Below are 25,673 nucleotides of genomic sequence, written 5' to 3' on the forward strand. Positions count from 1 at the left end.
CCCCTTCCAGATGGGACTTCTTGAGCTAACACAGGTGGGGCCACCACCAGAATCCCGTCTCATGTTCCACCTTGGCAGCAGACCCCTCTCCTGCTCTCACTGCCTCTCCGCCTTGGGCCTGACTTCACAGGGAGCCCGCAGCCTGTCCTGTCCAGGCATCTCCAGCTTGGTGCTCCCGGACTCACCTTCCAGGGAGCACTCCGTCTACCCCTGCGGCAGAGAATGCTTCTTCAACCTGTCACCCTGGCTAAGAAAGACGGCAGGCTCAAGACTCCTGCACTGTCTGGGCTATGCCCCCCGGTTCCATGTTAGATGGGTGTTGGGAAGGTGAGGGGTAGATGCCAGCTCCCCATGAGCACTGCGGGGGAGGGGGCCTGGTAGAAGTGAACAGGAAAGGCGGACGTGTGCCATACACAGAGGGGAAGGAGGAAGTTAGGGCGCCATGGTTAGATTTCAGCAACAGTTGAGACCAGGAGTCAGTCCCCTGGTCTGAGCCTCTCAGAAGCATATATGCAAGGCTTCATGATAAGTAGGCAGCCCCCCGAGAGAGAGACAGGGCAGAAAGGGAAACAAAGGCTCAGCCACAGATGGGGTAGAGAAAACCACATCCCAGGGTGAGGGGAGGCCATAAACTGGAAAGTCAGGATCAAATCAGGATTCAGGCAGGGGCTTTGGGGCCACAGGTGTGATGGCAAGAGTGGTGCCGGCCACAAGCACCCTGCGGGACAGATATCTGGGTAGCGAGGAAGTGGAACAGAGAGGGCAGGCTGGGTAGCCAAAGAGGCAGGCGTGCGGTGGGCCCTGGACACAGGGGCACACAGAGAGGGACAGACCCAGAAGTTTCCTGTATTTGATGAGATCCAACAACAGGGGAACTGAGAGTTTTATGGCGGGAGCTAGGAAGACCACCAGACGGGTTTCCCTCCCATGGCAATGCCCTACCCAGCCAGCCTCGTCCCTCCTCAGAAGGCCTGTGTGTCCCATCCCAGCAACCCTGCAACAGAATGGTCTTTCTTGCCAGCACAGAGCACGCCACATAGTAGACGCTCACTAAACGTTTGGTTAAGCAAATGAGTGAATGAACAGTCTTGCTCTGGAGGCCCAGCAGGGCCCTGTCTTTATGACGAGCTGCAGGTGAGGAGACAGAGACTCAGAGAGGTTGATGGACTTGCCCTTGAGGAAAAAGACCTTGAACTGTCACAGAGCGATGGTCTGACACCCCATACTGCCCCCCGGGGCCCAGCTGGCTATAGGAATCTCATGAGTTTGCAATTTCAAATCTGGGGCGGTTTTGCTTCTAGCTCACCCCTGCTGAGCTCCGGGTACCCTTTGGGACAGGCTTGTCTGCATGCAGCACCTGGGGCCGGGCCCCTCTGGGGTCAACACTACCACGTGGGAGCATTCTGCTTTGCTTCCCCGGGGACCCAGCCTAACCCAGCAGCAAACACTCCTGACAGTGAGCCTGGTAAGCCAGGCTTGGCCATCCCTCCCACTGGAAGGGGAGCCTCGTAGCCAAAAACTAAAGATCCTTTAGCACTGGTTGTTCTGTGTTTACTCACGAGATTGAGATCATTCTAATAGCATTCAAGTGTGCCCTATCAGGAATGCTGCCCAAACTGCACAGAACGTCAGAACTGCTTATCCACAGGGGCAGGGCAAGAACTGCAAAAAGCTTTTAGGAAAACCATGATAAGATTTCATCACCGGCTACCCAGCACCAGGTGGGGACGACTTCCCTTGGTCTAGATTCTTTGTGCCTGGGGGATGGCCCACAAAAGTGGCTAAAGAACAATCCGGGCCTGGGGACGACCTATCCTGGACACATTCCCCCCCCCCCCCCCCAGCGCCCATGATCTCCACTCAGGCATAAGCAGCCGCAAAGCCGCTTCAATGCAACTCCTCGAGCATCTTCTATGTGCTCACCTTTCCATGCCTGGGAAGGTTGCAGCTGGGGGAGGGCAGCTCTGATCCCATATGTGTGACCCTGTTGTGACAAGCATTATGGGGGGAAATCCAAAGGAACAAACATCTTCCATGGCAAGGAGCCAGGTGACAAGGGAGCATGGTTTCTGGAATGTGCACGTGTGACTGTCTTGGGTTTCAATGCTGGGTCTGCCCCATGGGATGTGGCCTTGAGCAAGTCCCTTTACATACTGGCATCTCAATTTCCTTTTCTGACCCTGACATGCTCATGGGACGATCAAAGAAAGGACAGTCCAGTGCTGCTCTGGGTTAGGACTTCTACAAATCTGAGTCATAAGTGACTGTCCTTGTGTGACCTTGAATGTTCCAGGTCAGTTCCCAGACTCGAAATGTGGGATTCCCAAGCGCATGGAGCTGGTCTGAACCTCAGGTATGTACAAAGCATTGGTTCTTTTCCTGTTCTAGAAATCAACTGAATTTCTGTATTGTCCCTGCAGGTTGGGCGCAAATTAATCTTAGCCATTTTTACACAGTGCCCCACAGATGAGCTTTGGCACCCTTGACTCTCCAACATGCCAAATTTTGGTTGCGGGGGGGAGGGTAGTGCTCAGTAGTTTTTGGTTGCGGCGGGGAGGGTAGTGCTCAGTAGTTTTTTTTCACCCTTGTCTGGGCCCCTGTTGCCTCCATGCCTCTCCCGGGCCAACCCAGCCTTCTGGAAGCTGCCTTGGTCATACTCCCAGGGACAGGCCACATATTCCCTCCTCTCTGGTCTTGCCACCCCTCTGGGCCACCACCAGGAAGCAGACTCCAGGTCCCTGCCACTTAGGACATGCCTGTGTCCCTGCCCTCCCCCCACCTCTTCTTTCTACACCCTCTGAGGAGCCCTGAGTTCCCCGAGGGCTTAGGCTTCAGACCACAACATCCCAGCCAGAAGTCCTGCACGTCACCTCTGCTTTCTGCCCTGCTGAAATCGTCTGGCAGCATTGTCTTTTCCTTTCCTGAGGAAAAGAGAAAGGAGAAAATGAGAGGGTGTTTTGTTTTGTTTTGTTTTGTTTTTTAAAGCATAAATCAGGGACACCTGGGTGGCTCGGTTGGTTAAGCATCTGCCTTCAGTTCGGGTCATGATCCCAGCATCCTGGGATTAAGTCCCACATTTGGCTCCTTGCTCAGCAGGGAGCTGCTTCTCCCTCAGCCTCTGCCTGCCACTCTGCCTGTCTGTGCTCTCTCTCTCTGACAAATAAATAAAATAAAATACAAAAAAAGCATAAATCAGTATCTCTAAATATTGCCTAGTTGTACAACTATAACATGTCTCATGTGCTTACCTAGTAACCGTGCACCAGCCCTTTGAAATACCATGCCACAGACGAGCAAGCAGGAGCTTGGACAGCTTGACGGATCTTCCGAGTCACTCAGCTAATGGCAAATGGGTCTGGATGCAAAGTTGGGTCTGTTTGATCCTTGACCACCCATCCTTTCAGCTACACCATGTGACGCTCACAGCATCCAAGTTCCGCATGTCGGCAAAGAGGGCCACACTGTGTCCACACTTGACGAGTCTCAGGTTGAAGGTGAAGGGGTCCTGGGGGTCTTTAATGCAGGACCCAGGAACAACAGAGGCTCAACTGTGAAAGACCTGGGGAGGGTAGAGACCTGGAAAATGCATCAGAGGTCTGACCTGCACACCACCCTTCTCCCTTCATGCACCCCAGTGATCTCTGAGTGATATACTGGCCTGTCCGCCATCCATGGTCAGCAGAACTTTGGGGAGAGGATAGCTCCCAGCCTCCAAAAATGCACTTCTATTTGTTCAACAGTAAGCACCCTGAGCCCTGGAAACCTCAGTCCAATGCATCATGAAATTTCCAGGTCCTCTTGGGAGACCGGTAGGGTGGGGATCCCGCCCTACACACAGGAAATCACATTATTAGTTATGGGAAACAGCAGTGGAGAAGCCCATCCAGCTTCTTGAAAGGAATGGGAAGAAGGAGGGAAAGAGTCAAGGCAGTCCCCACATCGTGGATGCAGGACTGTGGGCCCTCGGCCAAATCCGGTCTCTAGATCACAGTGTCACACATCTTGAGACTACGTTCTGCTTTATAAACACAGTTTTAAGGAATCACTAGATAGTTGGGGAGGAGGACTTGGCCAAAATTGTAAGTAATAATATTGTATTGATGTCAATTTCCCAGCTTTGATATTTGTACTGGTTCTTATTTTAATAATTACAAGAAAATGTTCTTGATTTGGGGGACATACCGAAGTAAAGGAATATCGTGTCTGTAAGTTCTAGCAGCATTTCTCATAGATCAGAAAATGGACAGGGAGAGAAAAGAAAATAAAGCAAATGTGGAGAGGTGCCAACATTTATGGTGTCTGGGGAAGGTATGCAGGAACTCTTTGTACTGCTTCTGTGCATTAAGAACTATTGTTAAATAGAAGGATTTTAAAAACTGAGATAGCTCAAACATGTCTCCAGAGAAATTTTGTGTTTATCAGTCTGACACTTGGTGTCCAGCACTTCCAGAAGGAGGAAGATACAAACCCAACCACATCAGAGCAGCCAGGGCCCTGCTCCAGGGAAAGACCTTCAGCAGAGGCCTCGGGGAAGGGGGCATGCAGCTGGCCCTAAATCCCATTCCGGACACTTTTTCAGGTGGGGGCATGAAAAGAGGAAGAAAGTAGAATGAGGGGGAGGAAAAATGGCGTGGGAAGGTGCTCTGGTAGAAATCAGTCCTCTCCCAATGGAGCCTGCACAAGCCCCCGCCCCACCGCCCGTCATGACCAAGCAAGGCAGTGCCCAAATGGGACACTAAAGGTGGACCTGGGGAACTAGCATCCCTGCAGGACAATGAAACAGAACCAGTGTCACACATCTTGAGATCATGAATGTTTTGCTTTATAAATACAGTTTTAAGGAATCATTAAACAGTTGGAGAAGAGGACCTGATCCAAAATTTCGGCTTCAAAAGCTTCATGACATGGGATTCAACTATGATTGCTTATATAGGACGCCAAAAGCATAGGCAACAAAATAAAGAAAATAGATATATTAGACTACACCAAAACTAAAGACTTGTGCATCAAAGGACACTCCCGGCAGAGTGATAATGCAACTCATGGGATGGGAGAAAATATTTGCAAATCAAATATCTGATAAGGGGTTAGCCAGAATATGTCAAGAATTCCTACAACTGAACAACAGACACACACACAAAAAAACAAATAACTCAGTTACAAAAGGGGCAAAGGACTTACACAGACATTTCTTCCAAGAAGATGTACCAATGGCCAACAAGCACGTGAGAAGATGCTCAAAGTCGCTCATCGCTAGGGAAATGAGGTTCAAACCATGAGCAGTTATCAGCTCACACTCATTAGGATGGCTGCTATCAAAAAATCCAGAAAATAACAAATGTTGGCAACAATGTGGAGAAATTGCAACCGTTGTATATTGTTGCTGAGAATGAATATTGTATATACATTGTATATACATGCACACCTATATAATATACAATACAATGTATATTGTATATACATACATACAATATTGTACATTGCTGCTTGCAGCCATGATGGAAAGCAGTGTGGCAGTTCCTCAAAAAAATTAAACGAAATTACCACATGATCCAGCAGTTCTCCTTCTGGATGTATACCCAGAAGCACTGAAAGCGAAATCCCGAAAAAGATATTCATACACCCACGTTGATGGCAGCATTCTACGCTAGCCAAAAGGCGTAAGCACCCCAAGCCTCCGCCCACACTTGGACGGCTGGATGAACAGTCTGTGGCATACACACACAATGGAATATCATTCAGCCAGAAAAAGGAAAGAGATTCTGACACATGCTACGATTCGGATGAACCTTAAGAATTATACCAAGTGAGGGGCTCCTGGGTGGCTCAGTCAGTTGAGTGTCCAGCTCTTGAATTTGGCTCAGGTCGTGCTCTCAGGATCGTGGGACCTGGCACCACCCCCTTCCCTGGTTGCTCAGCTGGGAGTTTGCCGAGATTCTCTGGCTCCCTCCACCCCTCCCCCAGCTCGTGCGTGCGCTCTCCAAAATAAATAATTAAATTTTTTTTTTTTAAAGAACATTATACCAAGTGAAAGAGGCCCATCTCAAAAGCACAAATCCTATATGATTTCCCATTCTATGGAGTCCTCAGAGTCATCACATTCAAAGAGACCCAAAGCAGAGTGATGGTCGACAGGGGCTGGCAAGGAGTGGGAAATGGAGACTTCCTGTTTCACAGCGGTGGGGGGGGGAAGAATGGCTTAAAGAGGTAACTCTTCTGTTGCATCTATTTGACCATGAAACCATTAAAGTTTACTTATAAACAAAAAGAAATGCCCTCTGGTGAACCAAATAGAAAATATAATATGCATCTCTTTGCAACTCACCCTCTGAGAGATGGATGACTTCGCATGTCACGGCCTCTCTTTGAACGTCGGGAAAACTTGCCCCTTCCTAGCATGCTTCCCCCAAGGACCTGCATCACTTTAGAAAAGGAAGGACCCGGGCCTGAGTCACAGCATTTTCAGAACTGGAGAGCTTGGCCATGTCTACTCCATGGCCTTCAGACCCTGTGCCCTATTGTGTGACAGCCACCCCAGCTTGGCCCTTTGTTAGGGGTTCGGCCAGCCTCATGATGCTCAACCACAAGCATCTTCCACCTCATGGGGTTTTTGTGATGATCAATGAGGCCCTGTAAAGGGCCTGGTAGACAGCAGGCACTCAAAAATCACCAGCTCCTTTTATTATGCTCTTCTCCAACCATCACCAAAAGTATTCAGAGTATATTATTACCTATATTCTACAAATGAGGGAAATGGACATAACATAATAGGAGCCTCCATGATTCTGATGATTGTGTTTCAGATCCTAATTTTTAAAGTAAACTTCAAAAAATAGAAATTTTCCATTAATTTCATTCTCTTCCAAAAAAAAAAATTGTTCAGTACAATGCAGGCCAACACTCTGTAAACCCAACACATTATCTGAAGATCCCAGGCAAACCCAGAGGCAGGTGTGGCAGAGGCCCCCACGAGTGGCGGGTTCAGGGAATGTCTACACTCCCGCCAGCGACTGGCTACCCCAACCACCAGTTCATCCATGCCACTGTGCGAACCCAATGCAGGGATGCCAGAACTTTCCATTTTCCGAGAGATGCAGAAAATGCTGCCTCTGGGGGAAATGTACCGACTTTCAAATAAAGGTGACCCTTTATTCTGATACCATGCAGACAAAATAAGTCAAGTGTGCAGACAAGCCCTTCAGCGGTGGGCTCCGATAGGAAGTCACGTGTTTTATAAGCAGAGCTCTGACAAAAAGAGAAGCCTGGGACTCGCAGCTTCCAATAAAGCCCTCCGATGGTTTTTCTAGTCGAGCCCGAGCTGGAGCAGGAAGCACAGAGAGGATGGACAGAGACAAGGAAGAGCAGGATGCCCAAACCTGACAGTCTCAGCCTACAGAGGCAGGACGACAAACTAATCTTTGTAGGGTTCACTTTCACTTATTTTCAGGGTTCGCTAATTTTCTTCCATCAGATCTTTGCCTGAAGCTACACCCAGAGATTTTCTGCAACCCCTGCTCCAGATAGGAAGGCGCACACCATCCGGCCACATTAATTAAAGAGGATTTCTTTCCTCTGAGGTGAATGCTTGTTAAAAATATCAAATGTTAATCACTAGCAACATTAATTTATAATAATGCTTGTCTCCCTCTCAACTTCCACGGCGACATCTGGCCTGACTGCTTTGAAACTGACACCTGCTCCATCGCGGTAATTATAAATAGCTTGAGTTAAAATCTTCACCTTGAACCGAACAGACGGGCTCCATGGGGTGGTTTACAGAATGAAGCCGGCCGCAGGGCACAGCGAAGTCCTGGGCGGGTCTGTTTGGGGTGGTGTTTAAAATTGTTTTTTAAAGCCAGCAGTCATGAAGTGGGAGGCAGGGTGATGGAGGGGCATGGACAAGGTGGGGCTCTGGGCTGCTTCCTTGCCGTGGGCAGGGCTGGCTTCACTCCCCGACCCCTCCCACTCCCCACCAGCCCATTTCATGATCGGTCAGAGGCAGGTATGGGGGCAGGCATGGGGTCAGCTGTTTCTTTCCACTCTCCATCCAGTTTCCACACTTGCCCTCTGGGGATTGATCAGTGCAGACACCATCTTCTTTTTTTTTTTTTATAATTTATTTTTTTAATTTTTTTTTTTATTTTCAGCGTAACAGTATTCATTGTTTTTACACCACACCCAGTGCTCCATGCCCATCCGTGCCCTCTCTAATACTCACCACCTGGTTCTCCCAACCTCCCACCCCCCGCCCCTTCAAAACCCTCAGATTGTTTTTCAGAGTCCATAGTCTCTCATGGTTCACCTCCCCTTCCAATTTCCCCCAACTCCCTTCTCCTCTCTAACTCCCCTTGTCCTCCATGCTATTTGTTATGTTCCACAAATAAGTGAAACCTTATGATAATTGACTCTCTCTGCTTGACTTATTTCACTCAGCATAATCTCTTCCAGTCCCATCCATGTTGCTACTAAAGTTCAGACACCATCTTCTACTGAAGGGGGCAGCACCCACTTGGTGCAAACAGAAGAAAAGTTCATCCCAGCGAACAGAGCACTCTCCATCCGCAGGCTGGTATAGTAGCCAAGTTCACACTTCCCGTGCCTTCACTATGTGCCAGGCCCAGGCTGGCTCCATCTCACCCGGTCCCCGCAGCAACCCTGTGAATTAAGTCCTAGTGGGAATGCTGCTTCACCCAGGAGATTGAGGCTGGAGAAGTTGCTTTCCTGAGGTCATCCAGCTAGCAAGTGGTGGGCAGAGTCAGGATTCAAACTAGGAAAGGTAGGTCCCAGGGGGTCTCCTTGCTTGCTCTCCCTTTCCAGGGTCTCCTGAGCTGCAAAAGCTCCCTCTTCCCAGGCCCCCTCTCCAGCAATTCACATCTCTTCGTGACAACTCTGGGAGCAGCAGGAATTAATCTCCCCACGCACAGATGTGGAAACAGACACTGGGAGCTGCCTGACCCCTCAGACAACTGAGCGGAGAATCTGAAGCTTTGGTTCCAGTGCCACCAGGAAGGATGGGACCACAAGACAGAGGACAGGGAGGGACAGAGCACCTCATGGAGGGGAGAACACAGGCGGGAGTTGGGGAGGTCAGTGTCTGGGAAGGAGGGCAGGAGATGCTGGGGGCCCCATTTCTGATTGTCTCCAGCTCCCCAGTGGCTCAGGACATCTCTGGGGTCAAGCAGCAAAGCCCCTCTTGGCCCACAAGCTTTTCGATGAGGCTGCCTCCACAGGGCTCTGCCATCCCAGGCCAGAGCTCTGGGAGGGTGCATGCTGTCTGGGGACGTGGTGGCCATTGGCTGGCTTTCACATGATCCCAGGCACCCACAGAGCCTAAGGGGAGGGAGGAAATAGATATCCTCAGAGCAGACCTCTTATACTATACCACTTAGTCATTTCACAGCTGTCCCTTGCCAGTCAGGGCCCTGGGGGACCATCTTAACCAACAAAGCTGCAACAGGGAGCAAGAACCTTCTCTCCCATCTTTCTCCAGCCGCTACCCCATCCTCTCCAGTGCTTAGTCCCCCTGAGAACACTCTCAGGTCTTCCCTCCGACCCCACCTCACTGCGCCTGCCCCTGGGCCTCTTCTCAGTGTCCCTCCTCCGAGGCTGACGCGACCAGGTATGCACACCTGGCAGAGGAAGCCTGTGATCCTTTCCCCTCACTTGGGACCAAGTGTGGCTGCCCGCCCATGGGGTTCTTACTGAGATACCTGCCCCCAGCAGGCTCCAGAGCAGGGGACCCCTCCCTGAGGTCTCAGACCCATTTTTCTGTTGCCTGACTCCCTAACGCTCCCTCTAAACATGGAGTATCCCATTGGGCCGGTCAAATCCCCGTAGCTCCCGCTCCCAGCTGACTCCCAGCTAGAGACTGGGGAGTACATGCAGGACGTATGCAGGACATGTGGTTGCCTCCTGGTTGGGGCCTCGGGCCATCCAGCACGCCTCCTCACCTGTGCTTTGCAGCATCCAGGTGTGGGTCCAGCTGTTGGCCTTGAAGCGAATGGAAATTACAGCCCCTTAGAGGGGCCTCCTCTCTCGGCCCCAGTGTCACCACTCTCTGTACTCCTCTTCCTGCTTCACCACTCTGATGATGGAGGTTTCCTCGGGGACAATTATGCCCCCTTTGAAACCTAATTCTGGACGGTTGCAGACCCAGGCATAGTCACACACACACACAATTTCCTCCCCACCTCCTGTCTTCTTAGTCCTTGTTTTAACATGAAGATCAGTTCTAGCTGAATGGAGTTTTCCTAATGGAAACTAGCCTCTCTGCCCCCCCTGGAAAGATAATTAGAATTTTCATTATAGGCCTAACTGATTTCCTCCAAAGGTTAGGGTGCCCAGGTAGGACAGTGTCTCCCTGGGGGCGGAGGCCTGGGGAGGACCCGCAGCCCCCCCACTGGAGAAGAGCTTGTTAGAGGCCCCTCGAATCCAAGTCTCCGGGACTCAGCATTTTGACATTTCCCTTTGGTGGGCTATGAACCCTGAAGCTTGGGAGCTGCGGGTTTATGGGGCAAATGACATTTCCTAGGACCACCGGCTCCTGGGGGGCAGCCACCAGAAGTGACACCTGTCTCAGGGGTCATACACGCTTTGGCTGGTTTAATTTAACCCAGTTTGAGAACATTCAGGAGAGAATTCAGAGCCCACTCTCCTTATGCTTTTTCTAGAAAAAAAAAAAAATTGCATGGTGCAGTATTAAGATCACAGCCCATATTGAACAAACATTACTTTAAAATAGTGACTCATATGTTTAAGCAAGGGATTAAGAGGCATTTAGATAAGATTTGCGTATCTATGTTCCTAAACGGGTTGTTACTGAGCTTTGCCTATATAAACCTGTGCTTCTAAACTTCATAATATCAACAGAACCAGGTCTGGACAAACTGTAATTTCTTCCTACCACACTCCAGCCCTGGGGAGCAGAAGCATGTCTAGGAGATGCTTCCAGGTAACATGGGCTTGGTAAGGCAGTTCCTGGAGGACCAGGCCCTGGGCAGAAGGCTCCCAGCAGGGACTTTCCAAAATGTGTTCATAAAGAAACAAAAAAGCATAAAGCATGCCTAACGTGCTTCCTCGTACACAGCCTGTCCTAAGCACTTTGCACACCCTTGCCCGGCGGCCCTAAGAGGCGGGTACTACTATTGTTTGTGCCATTTTACAGATGGGGACACTGAGGCAGAGAAGTTCGGCAACTTGCCCAAAGTCCCCAGTCAGGAAGTGACTTGACCAGGGCTTAGACCCGCGCAGTCTGCGCCATCCACCATCGTGCCGCACCCCCTGTTGGGAAGCAGAATTAGGATAATTTGCTGCATATCTGCCAAGCAATGCCAACAGAGTGAAATGCAAAATGACAAGAAAATGTCAAGCTGTCATTCGACATATTTGTTTACTTAGTGTTTGGGGCTTAGTTTTGTGACAGGATTTCACAGGATCCTCTCCGCCTGTCTCTGTCAGAGCTGTGCCCACGGCTTTTTACTCGTCAGCGTTTCTCTCTGTGTAGACCCACTTCATCCTTTCGCGAATCTTTGGCCCCCAAGTAAAGGCTCCCCTGTCCTCAGTAGGCCAGGGGAGGGGCTGGGGGGGTGGCTCTGATCTCTTCTGAGAACAACACCCAGGTTTTTCTTCCAAGGCACACCCATATTTAAACGAAACAAATGTCCCTAGAACCCATGGGTAGGGACTTCCAATAGGGCAGAGGCGAAGATAAGAAAGAATATTCTGGACAGAGGGCCATAAACTGTGTCCCTCCCATGGCCTGGGCCCCGTGATCTCCTTGAGGCCCAGGCACTGGGCTCTCAGGCCTGTAGCCGGCTGCAGGCTCCACGAGGCCCTTCGTAAACTTTGAGAGGAAAGCCTCTGTGGCAGTCAAAAGGGGCCTCAGGAGAGCTGAGGGAGAAACCATGAAAATGAATAAAAGAAAGCTCATTCAAAATGAAGTCGGGAAGCCAGGCAGGGAGAGGTGTCAGGAACATCATGGAAGCTCTCATGGACCAGCAGGAAGAAGGAAGAGGACCTCAGCCAGCCAACAGCTCCTGCCCTGCCTGCAGTCAATGAGAAGCCGCCACACATCGCTCCCCACTTCCCCCCTTTCTTCTATAAAAGGAGGCTCTCCCGCTGTGTCCTCCAGGCTTGCCTCAGCTTTACCTAAGTTGGCTTATCCTGAATTGCAATTCCTCTGCTGGTCCTGAATATACTCGTTTGCTGCAGGATAACTTGGGCTGTTTCTTTTTTTTTTTTTTTAAGATCTTATTTATTTATTTGACAGAGAGATCACAAGTAGGCAGAGAGGCAGGCAGAGAGAGCGAGGAGGAAACAGGATCCCTGCTGAGCAGAGAGCCTGATGTGGGGCTCGATCCCAGGACCCTGGGATCATGACCTGAGCCGGAGGCAGAGGCTTTAACGCACTGAGCCACCCAGGCACCCCCGGGTTGTTTCATTTTTAAGGCAGACACCACCTAAAATTTGTTCTCAGGGTGACTCTACAGCTTTGGGCTTCTGGGGCTAGGTATGGCCCTGACCATGACTGGAACAGGGAACGGGCCATATTTCCACCTTATTCCCACCCAGGGTCAGCTGTTCAGGGTAAGCCTCCTTTTTTTTTTTTTTTTTTTTAAGATTTTATTTATTTATTTGATGGGGAGAGAGAGCACAGAGGGAGAGTGAGAGGGAGAAGCTGACTCCCTGCTGAGCAGAGAGCCTGATGCGGGGGCTCGATCCCAGGACCCTGAGATCCTGACCTAAGCCAAAGGCAGACGCCACCCAGGCACCCCAGGGTACTGTTCTTAAAGAGGCACAAACATCCCTGCAAGAAGGACTTGGTTGCAGTTAACTCAGTGGCTACATAGGGACTTGTCCACTCCAGCCAAGGTGGGCAGTGCCCAACGGTGGTAAAACAAAAACAACAACAACAACAACAACAAAAATCCTTTGCAGGAGACACCCTGCCTCCAGGGAACATCTTTGCAGCTGGCACATGGAGGCCAGAAGGGCAGCTCTAGGCCAGTGTCACTCTGGGCTCCGCAAGCTCCAGGTGTGGTCGCTGCCATTCATTTTAAGATGCAGAGATGAGGAGGAACTGAGAGCCCAAACTTGTACCTTGCACCATATAACGCTTTTGTCCTGCTAATGAGGGATTTCCTCCATTATCCAAACTGGGTTGTTTTTTTTTTTTTATCTTATTTATTTATTTGACACAGAGAGAGAGATCACAAGTAGGTGGGCCGCAGCAGGGCGGGCAGGAGCAGGCTCCCCGCCCAGCAGAGAGCCCAATGTGGGGCTCGATCCCTGGACCCTGAGATCATGACCTGAGCCGAAGGCAGAGGCTTAACCCACTGAGCCACCCAGGTGCCCCTGTTATCCAAATTGTAAACAGTTGAGAATACCATTTGAGGAGCTGTCTTGTACAGAAAACCACTCATGACAAATGCCTTATTGGGGGCATCTTTCTCCCCCGCCCACAAGATAAACGTCAAGTGAACATTAAGGGATACCAAATCGTTCACCAGCCTGGAATGTTCCAGTCCTCCTGTGCTCGAGACCCTGAGGACCTCCCAGGTGCCTACAGGCCTCAAACCTCAGAAGCTGAAGCCTGGTTCCACGAAACATGGGCCATTTCCTGCAGCCATGAGCAGCGCTGAGACAAGCCCTGGCCTTGTTCTCTTCAGCCTGGACACATGGGCCAGACCAACCTCCTGCCGACTGAAGCTGGAAAGCTTTTTTTTTTTTTTTTACTTTATGGATTTTAATAATGTTTTTTTTAAACAGCTTCATTGTGACATAATTCACACCCCACGAGAATTCATCCATTTAGCACATATTCCTCAGATATTCACAGAGTTAGGCAACCATCGGTAGGTACAACCTAATTCTAGAACATTCTCACCACCCCAAAAGGAAACCCTGTACCCACCAACAGTCACTCTCTATTTCCCTACACTCGGCTCTAGGCAATGACCGAGCTGCTGTCTGTCTCTGGAGATCTACCTACTGTGGGCATTTCACATAAAGAGGATCATATGAAACGTGGTGTTTTGGGTCTGGCTTCTTTCTTTCAAGTTTCTTTTTTTTTTTTTTTAAGATTTATTTATTTATTTTAGAGAGAGCGCAAGAGTTGGTGGGGGTGGCGGAGAAGAGAGGAACACCAAGCACTGAGCGCAGAGCCTGGCACGGGGCTCCATCTCACGACCCTGAGATCCCAGGCTGAGCCCGACTGCGCCGCGCAGGTGCCCCTGGCTTCTTTCGCTGGGCGTTCCTGGTTTCTTTCGTTCCACACAGCATTCTCGAAGTCGGCCCCTGCTGTGGCACTAGCAGCATTTTGTTCCAGTTTAGGACTCAGTGACATTCCATGGTAGGGCACAGCCTCCTTTGTTCATTGCGCCGTTGATGGAAGCAAGCTGTTTGTGTCTAGAGGGCCCTTCGCTTTTCTTTCTGACTCCCCCCTGGAAAGGTGTCCCGATGGAGAGGGGGCCCCAGACCTCCCTATGCCTCCCTCCCCATCTGGTGGGATCCGAGTTTTTGGTACACTCCAGGAGAATTCTCCAGGTGGACTCTTGGGCTGGTCTCAGATCAGACACCAGCCAAATTTTCAAATAGCAATTCCTCAATCCCGGCGCTTATCGCTGTCAAAGCTCTGAAAAAGTAAGAATGCCAAGTGTTGCTCTTGGGGCCTGAGGCCTTGGCCCCACCTCAACCCACACCCAACCAAAGCCAACCTGGGTAAACATGCAGTCGAAGTAAAACAGTATGTTTGCTGTGCAGACTTAGCTCTGAGGCAAGCCCCCACTCCTGGGGGCCTCTTTCAAAAGCCCAAACTTTTCTTTGGCTGAGGGAGTCTTCCTGCTTCCTCCTTGGGTCTTCCCTCTGCTCCTTGCCCCTCTGGAGCCTTGTGGCCAGAGTCTGTGAGATGGGAGAAGGGCCGAGGAAAAACACTGACCAAAAAGCACTCATGTGCCTGCTTGGTGCCGGCCAGTTGGAATCCTTTCTAGAGTTCATCCTCAAATATTCAGGGGGAGCAGGGCTTAGTGGCAGACTTCCACTGAATGCTCTAGAATTTTAGGCCCTTGGGAGAGTTCCAGGCAGACGCTCGGCTGTGGCCTCTGCCCTCCGCTCTGCCTGTGTCTAGCCCTTAGTCCTCCATGAGGAGCACCCCCCACACCCAGCTTCCCTCAGGCCCTACCCTTCCTCGGTCCCCTACAGGTGACATCTCCCCTCCCTGGTGCCAGCGGCTTCTGCCCTACTTTCTGCTACCATTTTCTTGGAGGGGATGGTCCTTTTTTGTCTTTGTTTCCGAGACGACTAAGTCCATCCAACAAAAGTAAATGGAACTTGTATAACTTAAGATGTTCTCTCTCACAGACAGCAATCCCGTACTTTCCCACTCCCGACCGACCTGCCCCCCCGCCCCCGCCCCGGGACCCATCCTGGTCTCTCAGGGCTACTGTAGCCTTTGTGTACGGCTCTCTCAATTGCCAGGATCTCAGAGGGCCTCCCTCTGGTGAGTGAGAAACTGCAAGGGGGCCAGGAGGTGAGCACGGAGATATGGGGACTCTGGGAGCAGAAGGTCTGTGATGGGCAGCAGCTACGAACCCCACATTCCAGAGGCCCCTGAGACCCTTGCCAGTCTGTCTCCTCTTAGGAAATGTTACTGCTGTTTCATTCATTCATTCATTCATTCCGTAAATGTCCTGAGCACAGCTCCATGCCAGGCACCAGACCCGGGAGAAAACCATGGTCTCCATCCTCCAGCAGGTCCTCTGTTTACTGTGCAAGAAAGGGACCCCTTAGCTCATAAATGAGTAATAAACAAATTAGTTAATACATGAATTAACTGGGTTTGACTTCAGATGACCAGAAACTTCTCAGTCCTCTGTGGGCCCTCCCTTCAGATCTGCCAAAGTGTCCCATCACCCTCCCCATCCATGGTGTGACCCAGGTCCTGAAAGCCAGCACTCCACCAAGTCCCGCGTCTCTACCCCAAACACTGGAGGGAGGGGTCTGGGCCAGGCAGGCCAGCCCAGGACACACCTGCCTCCTCCCCCCACCTCCCTTCTGCCAGCAGTGACAGAACACAGTGCAGACAGCAGGAGGGCACGGCCCTGCGTAGCTTGGGGTCTGGAGAGGGGCTGCCCACCAACACCCTCTGTCAAGTACTCGTACACCTGGTTCTTGGGCTTGGTACGGCTATTGCTGGGCTTGGTCTGTGATGACCCCAGACCCTGAAGCCAGCCCCGGCAGAGGGCAGACGCTGGCCTCAGTAAATGAAGGGATCTGAGGCCGACAGGGTGGTGCAGGCACTTGGCAGGGAGCTGGGTCCAGAAGCCCCTCCCCACCCCCCACCTTTACCACAAGACTGGGTGTTCTCAGTCCCTTGGCAACTTGCCCCTAGGGATGCACTCTGCTGTGTACTGGGCCTGAAAGGGGAGCCCAGTTCCTGGGAAGAGAGGCCACCGAGAGGAGAGGCTGGGGGTGGGGCTGCTCCCCGGGGAGGCCTCCGTCCTCTGGCTGTGCAGCTCCTCCTCCCGGCCCCCATTATTCAACCTGGGGACACAGGCAGGATGCAGACACTGCCCTTCCTTCTCTCATGGGTGAAGACCGACATGGGCACGGATGTTCTCTAAGAGCGGGTGCCAACTCGTGCCTGAGGTCTATCCCAGGTGTTTCCATGTGGATGGATGCGGATAGGGCAGGGGGACGCATTTGAGGGGCTCTTGAAGGAAGTGTTGAGGTCACCAGACCACAGAGGAGACACAGAACATTCCCCATGGAGGAACAGCCCCAGCAAAGACACTCATGACATCTCCCAAGGACCATAGGCAGTCCTGAGGCCGAGAAGCCTGGTGGGGAGCTTGGGAGAGACAGAGAGAGGGCGGGCAGGGGCTTGCTGGGCCCCGCTATGGGCTGGGTTTTCTCCTTTGGAGCTGAGAAGGGCTGTCAGGGGCCACAAACCAGGTAAATGTGCTGCCTAGAAAGACGCTGGTAGACACGCCAGGGTGGATTTTTAAGGGGCAAACTGGAGGCAGAGAGAATAGATCAGAAGCAGTTGCCACAGGCCATGCTCGGCAGGATGACTGCTTAAATTTGGCCAGGGCTGCCGTGGGAAAAGAGTAGAAGAGAGAAGACATCTAGACTGCTCTTGAGCTTCCAACTTGGATCCTGGGGGTGATGGTAGACATGACCCAGATGACTAGCCAAGAAGATGGGGACTCGGGGGCACAGGTTGGGGGAGGGGCATCCCTCCTGGCCCCACCCACCTCCACCGTCCCACTCCTGGAGAAGCTGGACGATGTCTTGCCAGAAGATGACAGCAGCTTCTAGGAAAGAAGTGTGTAGGTGGAACCGGACCCAAAAGACCCCACAACTAAGTATTTCTCCTGTACTTCTTAGGGTGACAGATTTCTTTCCACAGGTGGAAGTACTGTCCCTCTAACCCTCTGGTTGAATCTATCCTTTGGGGACATCTGAGGAATGGTCCCCATCTGCTTTGAGAAGGGCGCATCTTTGACTCCTCCATGCCATCCCCAGGGTTGGTCACTAGATGGCACCAGACTCCACCTGTCGAACAGGAAGGGGTTAGGTCCAAGGGGAGGTAGGGCTGTCAACTGAAAGGGCAGCATCCGGGAGGGATGTCCGTTTTATCTAACCCCGATTTAACTGAACTCCTTGGGAATACATTCTTATCTTAATATATGTTATTCTTATAAGTAGATTCTTTTTATAATTATATTGATGAAGAATTAATTTATATTGAGTATAAAAACTTCTCACAAATACACTTTTCTTACCTCCCCGCCCCTCCAACCTCCCCATCTCTGCTCTTAGGGCTTCAGGGGAAAAGGCAGTGAGAAACTGGGGTGGAGGTCAATTATACATTCCTTGGCATACTGGTATAAAATATGAGAACTGTTCCAGTTAGACTAAAAGGGGTCTACAGTCTGGCCAGCTCCAGATGGGGATGGAGATGGGGGCTGCAGGTAGCGAGTCAGTGTGTGCCTCATCAGGGGCACTCCTGTGCCTCCAGCCATCACCCCGTGTCTCTGCTGTGCTCAGGCACATGGCCATGTCTCATCCAGGAGGGCTCTGCCTGCAGAGGGCACAGCCTGACTGGGGAGGGCTCCACACACCAGTATGACATGGTAGTGATCAGTGGTACCTGGAGACCCAAAGGATAAGGGTGGGCAGATTGGAACCCTGGACATGGACAGTAGCTCTCTGTCTGGCACCTGAGCCTGAGTGCAGGGGGGAGAGATCCAAGGGCTGCAAGAAAGGGCAAGAGCCAGCAGAGCAGGCAAGGAGGTCTATCAGAGGAGCCAAAAACAAAGAGAAGGAGCCCTGAGTGGGGCTCAGGTCCGACTCAAGTGGGTCCTACAGTAAAGCCTGTCCTGAGCACCCCCTGAGCAAGGCTCCAGCAGATCCAGGGCAAACAGGGGAGGCAGGAGCCCTCAGGCCTCCTTAACTACAATGAGCTTGGAGGCTTCTGAGAAACACAGGATACAATGTCCTTTTATCTTACATTTTGCATTTTTCTAGGCCAGGAATTGGGATGAGGAGGGGCCATGGGGACAGTAACCTGACAGGGAATGCTCCCAGCCCCTGGGTTTTCACATAGGCTCACAGCCATCCTGATATAGAACTTCCTCACCCCACACGTGGTGGTCTGGGGGCCTCAGATCCTGGACACTAAGCAGAAAGGACTGAGTTGCAGAAATGGGAGTTGCAACCCATCCAGATCTTGCCATTGGAGTCCTCGCTAGGCTGCCAGTTCAGGGCTCCCTTCCTGTGTCCAACCCACCAACATACCTGAGCCACACACCTGAGTAGCACCCTCTGGGCCCAGAGCCCAAGGCCTGTCACACTCCATTCAAAGAGACCCTGAATCCACTTTTGCAAAAAAACTGCCCGAAACAGGAAGAGCAACAGGACGGCATCCCTCTTCCACCTGGAAAAGGCCCTGTTCTGCCCTCCCACTCATGGCCCCCGAGTCCCCACACGGGCGGAGCGGGAATAGCAAGGCCACTCACCCCTGTTCATGCCTTTATTCTGCAGGGTCAGGTCAGCAAGCACACACAGCGTCAGGTGTCCCCTGCTGTCCTGGTGAATCCAGGGGAGAGTCCAGATGGGAGGAGCTTGATGGGGCTGGTGTTTTGGCGGACAGTGGAGGCCCGTGACACAACTCCCAGACAGATGGCTCTGAACTTGGGGAAGCCCTTGATGTCCAGAGAAGCTGACTTCTCTGGGTGTGAGGCCTGTGCAGCCTGGTCCTTAGGGGACAGTTGCCTCCCAAGTCAATGGGCTTGCCTGCTGCCTCTCTTCCCACCTCCCACCCTCCCCCAGCTGGGCAGAAGCCCTGTGTCCTCAAGGTCACAGACTTGCTCCCAGGGTCTGATCCTCAGAAAGGAGCTGTTTGAGGTCACCCCCTAACTGCCTCCTAAACTGTCATGGCCAATTAGATTAAGCTGCCCTCACTTACATTCTACAGGGAGGCCGTGGGAACTGGGGGCTTCATTGGTGAACGAGTAAAGTGTGCGGGAAGGGGACTCAGAGGCAATGCAGTTCTGGCCTAGTGGGTGGCCTCCCCCCACCATGAGGTCACTGCCTGCTGCACCTCCGCACCCCACCCCAAAGGGCTGACCTGGGGCCCATGGCCTAAAACTGAGGACTTAGTCAATCAAAGGAAGACGAGCAACTCCCCGGTTGCCCCTCACGGGCCTCATGGAAAGTCTCAGCCCAGGACCTGTCCCTTGGAGCAGTACACCAAATACATACACCCAATAGATGGGGCCAGTGGGGGCAGGGGCTGGGGAATGTGGGATTCAGGCAGAAGAGCACGTGCAGGAAGGAGAAGAGACAGGCCCAGGGAGGAGGACAAGTCACATCCGTGAGTGAGGCAGGGGATCAAGGGAAAGAATCCCCCTTCCTGATACTTACAACCCCCCAGGCAGTCAGAAGGGGAAGAGAGCCAGTCAGGGCGCCTCTTGGACCACAGCCCAGAGCTGGGACCCCTTGTGCTGCATGCACATAGGTGTGTAGGGAAGAGGGACTGAGGAGGACCGTCTGGGGAGGGGGGACGGGGCAGCGATGGGCTGGGCCACGTAGCAGAAATGAAACACCCTCCGAGGCGAGCCCAGGCAGGGCTCAGGCAGAGGCCCCGTGTGTGTCCCGACAACAGATGGGCTCCTAGAAGTTGATGTTCTTCAGGTCCGTGGAGCAGCGGTACCTGCCGTCCGGGCACCTGGAGCACAGCAGGTTGGGCAGGCAGGGGCAGGTGTGGTGCTGGCGTTTCCTGAAGAAGGGGACCTGGGGAAAGAGGAGAAGAAGGAGGACAACTTCACCATGAGGGAGGTGGGCCTTCTGGCAGGAGCTTCTGGCCGGTCCAGCCCTGGCCGGTGTCTCCCCTCCAACCAGCACAACAGTAACAGTTATCACAGAGGGGGGAAACTGAGGCATGGTAGCTGAGCCACATGCCAAGCTCACGCAGCTCCTTTGTGGAGGAGCCGGGATTCAGACAGACCCAGGCAATCTGTCTCCTGGGACAAGGTAACCAGCCTAACCTAGCTCAACGCTAGTGGGTGCTGACGATGCAGCAGTGGACCGGACAGACACTATCTCTGCCCTGTGACTCACCTAGAGACTAAACTATTAAGGTTTCCTCCAGGGAGGGTGAACAGGAACAGTTATGATCATAGGTAGGGTCAGACTGCCCGGGTTCACTTCCCAGGTCTGCCACTTCCCAGCTGCGTGACAACTGGCAGGTTCTTTAGTCTGTGGGTCTCAACTTGATTATCTGCAAAATGGGTCAAAAATAGCACTTCCCACACACGACTGGAAAGAGGTTTAAGCTATATAATTGCAAAAGCTCTTAGTCTGAAAAGTGGCCCATAGTAAGCATTCAGCTTTAGCTTTTATTGCCCTCGGTGTCCCCTTGGGGGAATGCAGATCTGCAGCCAAACTATCACACACCCCAAGGCAGCGAGGACAGTCCCACTGTCCCATCTGGACTCGGCCCTGCCCCCAGCCCCCCAGTGGTCCCGATCCAGAGCATGACCACAGGAGGACAGAAGAACCCAGGGCTCCTGGGTACAGACGTGCTCCCCTGAGGAGCAGGGGGTACTCCAGAACCGCAGGGAACCCAGGGGAAGGGCAGGCCCCCGGGGTCCCCATGCACACCTGGGGTTGCTCCGGTACCCAGCTGTTCAGAAGCAAAGGCCTAGTGGCCCTTCTATGCTGCTGGGTCTGGGAACAGCCTGCCAGGGGAGGGGAACTAGGCACGTAGGGCCCAAAAGGGTACAAGTGCCTCCTTAAAGCATATGCCCTGGGCCCGTGGCTTGCAGCACCCTAACCAGACCCATCCCTTGGGTGGGAAGCTATTTTGTGAGTCTTATTTCAGGTTCTTGAGGGATGGTTCCTAGGGACAGAAGGCATTCAGGTCCCCTTGAGAATCTGAGTTCATCAGATCTGAAAGAGACTTCTGAGGTAATCAGATGGGTTACCTCATATTCATGAGGTGACTGAGGCCCAGAGCAGTCATGCTAATTGCCCAAAACCACCCAGCTGAGGAGCAGCTGGGGTTCCGGCCCGCAGATCTAACAAGCTGTGTGATCAGTACCCCCTGCTCCACCCCAGGCTGCCTCCAAGAAGCAAGGAGCCGGGCCAACCCCCATGAGCTGCTCTTGGAGTCAGAGTCAGAAAATCAGGGTCCAGTCCCAGCTGTCTGGCTCAGGGCGCTGAGCAGGTCTGTGCTGTACCTTATGGCTGCTGGGGTGACACTCTTCTCCTTCCCGCCCCAGCGGGGTGCACACCCGAAGCCCACGCAGCCACAGGCTGATTGCACAGCAGGAGCCCGCCCCACACTGGACATCCCTCTCACAGGCCTGCAGGGAGACAAAGAGGCCATTCGGAGCCCGTTAGTGCCACCCAAGAGAAACCAGAAGGGAAAGGTACATCCGAATCCCTCACGGTTGCCTGGCACCCCAGGCAGCACATCCATGCTTCTGCTCCACTCACAACAGGATGCGTGGGCTCAGCGGGGCGTCCAACTCTGTCCGAGGACCCCTCCAAGCTCCTCGGAGCCCATCCAGTAGGGAGGCAACGCTCCTCCTTGGACCAAGCCAGAGTCAGGAGCATGGCTCTTCGGCTCTAGTAAATGCTCCAAGGATGCTGGGGAAATGGAACTGATCTGAATTCCTAGAGGTGGGGGGTGGGGTGGGGACATTGATGGCCCTAGTCCCGAGGGGGTCAGTCCTTGGACTAACGATCCAAGGCCTGGCCTTTTCTTCCCCTGGCCCCCACCTTGGCCCTCCCCTTGGCCTTCACCAGAAGCCCAGCCTCACTGAGATGCCAGCACCCCAGAGAACAGGGGTCTCCCTGGTGCTTCTCTGCTGGCATCCTCAATCCCCAGAGAGGGGTGGACCCCTCTGGGCTGGGCTCCAGAACAGGAGCTGGGCAGCTTTGCCTGGTTTCTGGAAGCTGTGAACTTGCTCAGCCCCGGGGAGGGAAAGTGGGGATGCGGGGTCTGCTTGCCCCCTCCCCAGAGGAGGTGCAAGTGACAGTCACCTGGCCGTGCATGTCTCCAGCCCAGTGAGGGCACATCTCACACACCCAGCAGCCCCTGAAAGCCCGGGTCAGGGTCGAGCAGACCCTCCCTTACTGTCCTGCCATAGAGCTGGAACATCATGGTCTCAGTCTGGCAGGAGGGAATATCCCATCCTGAATCCAGGAAGGTCACAGTCCAGGGAGCAGGGGTGTGTGGCCATGTCCGCCCAGCCTCTTCCTGGGAGTCAGCCTCAGGGTGGCAGCAGGGCATGGAGTGGGGAGGGAGATCCTGACACCCCCTCCCCAGCACTGGGTCCCACCCTCTCCAGATGTTGGAGCAGGCCCAGTGAGGTCACCTGGGTGTCAAGGTCAACCCGCAGCTCCCATCCCTCTTGGTGGCTTCTCTCCTTTGTTCTTGGCCTCCCCGGTCTCAGGCTACACAATAGGAGATTCAGAGACTGATTCATTAGGTATAATTTTGCCCTAACAATGTTATTCATGCTCTGGGTCTTAAAAGCATTGACTTGACTTTAATATGTGTTCGTCTTTGAAACTTAGTCTTTTTCCTTTAAAAAGGAGAAGAAAGACCTTTCCTTTCTGTGACCATGAAAACTAATGAGATTTCAGGAATGGTTTGGCATTTTTCTATATTTCCATTCTTTATGTAAAAAGTTAAAGGACATTGGGGAAAAATTAATTTCCCTCTTTTTTTTTTTTTATTTTTTTTTAGCAGCTTTGATCTGGAAAACTGTTAGGTATTACTTTCCCTTTTAGTAAGAGTCGTCCCACCACTGTAACACATTTGAGGGTGGTCCCAGGGAAAGCCCCAGTCTGAGGGTTTCGAATTCTAAGACAGGCAGCGCAGCGCCCCTGTGTGGGAAACCTCCACTGGGAGGCAAGATTTCTACTTGTTATCAGATGCTTGCTTTTGGGTACACCCAGCCAAATGCTCTGATCAGAACCGAGCACAGTTAAAATACATAAACAATAAAGAAAGGAAAGAATTTCAAGACAATCTTCCTTAAGAGTAAAAAAAGCAGAAGTTAAACATCCCCAATTAAAGCTAATAAGGTCCCTGACTTTAATTAAGTCAACATGCTGTGTAAATGACACTGACATGTGGACCAGATTGTATATGAAATCCCAAATTTACACAAAAGATAAATTACGGGGTGCTAATCAGCTTTATGAAAGAATTCCTTACTACACAATTAGGAATCTTATTCTTCCCCAAGGTCTAAACTTCAAAATGTTCGATGTTCTTCTAATGAATTTGGAAATAAGACTCGATGTACACATAGCCTCTCCAAAGTAGACCCCATCTAGGAGGGGGGTAAGGTATGACTAATCTGAAAATCATGTGGAATGTCCCTCTGAAATGCTGGCTGACCACTGACTCCCTAGTTTTTGTTTTGTTTTGGTTTGGTTTGGTTTGCCTCCTGCATGGTTGCTGGCTCCCATCCCAGGCAGACCCTGACACCCGCCCAAAACCCAAGGCATAGAGGGAGTTGGACGCCTTACCCCAGTGATCACGGCACAGTCCGACATAGTCAGCAGAAGGAGCATGACTGAGACTCGCATGGCACCTCTCATGGTCACTTGGGGTGAAGGTACAATGCTGCCTGCTCCACGGCCTCTCGCTTGGTCCCACTCAGCCTTCTGCGCCAGCTGGGAAGGCCAGGCTGTCCAGCCCTCTCCCTCCTCCCAGATTTATGCAGTCCGATCCCGGCTGCCCGTGGGCGCCTCTCTCTGCTCTTCCCTTCCCCGTCACCAGTGCTATTTAGATGATCTCAGGGACGAACATGAGACCTGAATCTCTGATGACATCAGATCATCATCAAAACCAATAAAAATGAACACATCGGGGGCGTTGACAGTGGCTCGAGCTCTCCAAGGAGCCCAGAGATGCAGTCAGTGACATACGTTTCACTCTATAGTCTTCGGCGCCTCTGGGGCATCCTTCTATTCTGATTGGGGCGGGGGGTGGTGGGGGGAAGGCAGCTCTGGCAATGAATTAAGGGATTTACAACATCACCGTTTATCCTTTCTGCTCCAAACCATGCAGCATACACGTAGGATCACCCGCCCCCTCACCATCAAGCCAACAAGAATTACCTGGGCATTTACCATTGGTCCAGCCCAGAGTTGGTGGCCAAGAAGACATGCATGGGGAAGGCAGTGTCCCTGGTCCTCTAAAAGGTTAAAAGTCCGATAGGGAGACATAAGACAGTGAGAGAATAAGGCCATGCTTGGGGGGAAAGGGTTGACATCTCTGAAAGGCCCACATGAGCAATAGCTCCGTAAGAGGCTCAAGAGGAACACCAAGTGTCACTTGGTACAGGAACCAGAGGGCAGAAGATGAGCCCAGGTCTCTTCAGAGAAGCACGCTTGGGTCCGGGTACAGATAAAGGGAGCCAGGAGCCTCCCTGCTACCTTCCTGGGTTTGGGGTGAGCATGAGAGGGGGTGAACAAACACGGTGGACCCCGGTGCCAGTTTGGTAGGAACTTGAATTTGGGCATGGGTCCTCTCATTGGGCTAGGAAGGCCCCGGTTCCAGACCTCCCACACCAGCCAACCCAGAGATAGCTCTCGGAATCCTGTACCAGACATCTGCTTCCCTTCACAAGAATAAAAGCTATTATTTCCAAGTATGCTTTGCCATATGTTAATAGATGTTACACACACTGATGAATAAATAAAAGTGTCTACCGTCAACACTTTGGGAAACACTGATTATACAAGTTCAACCAGGTTTTTTACTGCAGGACTTTTCAGAGCCTTTCCTAGGCTACCAAGCAGGAAAGGCAATTTGTAGCTCTCCCAAACCAAGCCATCCATCAGAAGCTTTTTCCTTAGAGTGTCTCAAGGAAATAGGGTTCCTACACAGAAACACTGGCAGGTGTTTACGAGTGCAGAGAGAGGTGAACTGGCACAGTAGCTAAGAGCCAGACCCCAGAGGCGAGACATCTTAACTTCTGGTCCCAGGTGGCTCATTCATTTTATGACCCCGAGAATACTGTCAAACTCTCTAAACCTCAGTCTTCTCATCTATAACATGGGGGAGAGAGTACCTCTTACATTATGGGGGTTGTGAGGATTCATCCATTTATGTTTTCATTGGCCACATATTTATTTATTTATGA

The 25,673-nt window shown here is 52.0% G+C and overlaps 1 protein-coding gene across 1 annotated transcript; it reads right to left on the minus strand.

Moving 5' to 3' along the window:
* Positions 1-20,170: 20,170 nt before the first annotated feature.
* PROK1 (prokineticin 1) lies at positions 20,171-24,123 on the minus strand. The gene is made up of 3 exons (XM_032881262.1): positions 24,052-24,123; positions 21,744-21,869; positions 20,171-20,295 (listed from the first exon to the last, which is right to left on the minus strand). Exons 1-3 carry the CDS (start codon positions 24,121-24,123, stop codon positions 20,176-20,178), a joined length of 318 nt encoding a protein of 105 aa, XP_032737153.1. The 3' UTR covers positions 20,171-20,175.
* Between the last annotated feature and the right edge of the window lie 1,550 nt (positions 24,124-25,673).

Source organism: Lontra canadensis, unplaced genomic scaffold, assembly GCF_010015895.1.
Source record: "Lontra canadensis isolate GAN:19392208 unplaced genomic scaffold, GSC_riverotter_1.0 scaffold75, whole genome shotgun sequence".
NCBI classification, from domain to species: domain Eukaryota; kingdom Metazoa; phylum Chordata; class Mammalia; order Carnivora; family Mustelidae; genus Lontra; species Lontra canadensis.

Bases quoted from the DNA above. Each gene is read 5' to 3' on its own strand.
- PROK1 (XM_032881262.1), bottom strand. From the start codon at position 24,123: ATGAGAGGTGCCATGCGAGTCTCAGTCATGCTCCTTCTGCTGACTATG. The intron at 21,870-24,051 runs GTAAGGCGTCCA...GTCTCCCTGCAG, and splicing joins ACTGTGCCGTGATCACTGGG to GCCTGTGAGAGGGATGTCCA. The intron at 20,296-21,743 runs GTACAGCACAGA...CTCTTTCCCCAG, and splicing joins GTCACCCCAGCAGCCATAAG to GTCCCCTTCTTCAGGAAACG.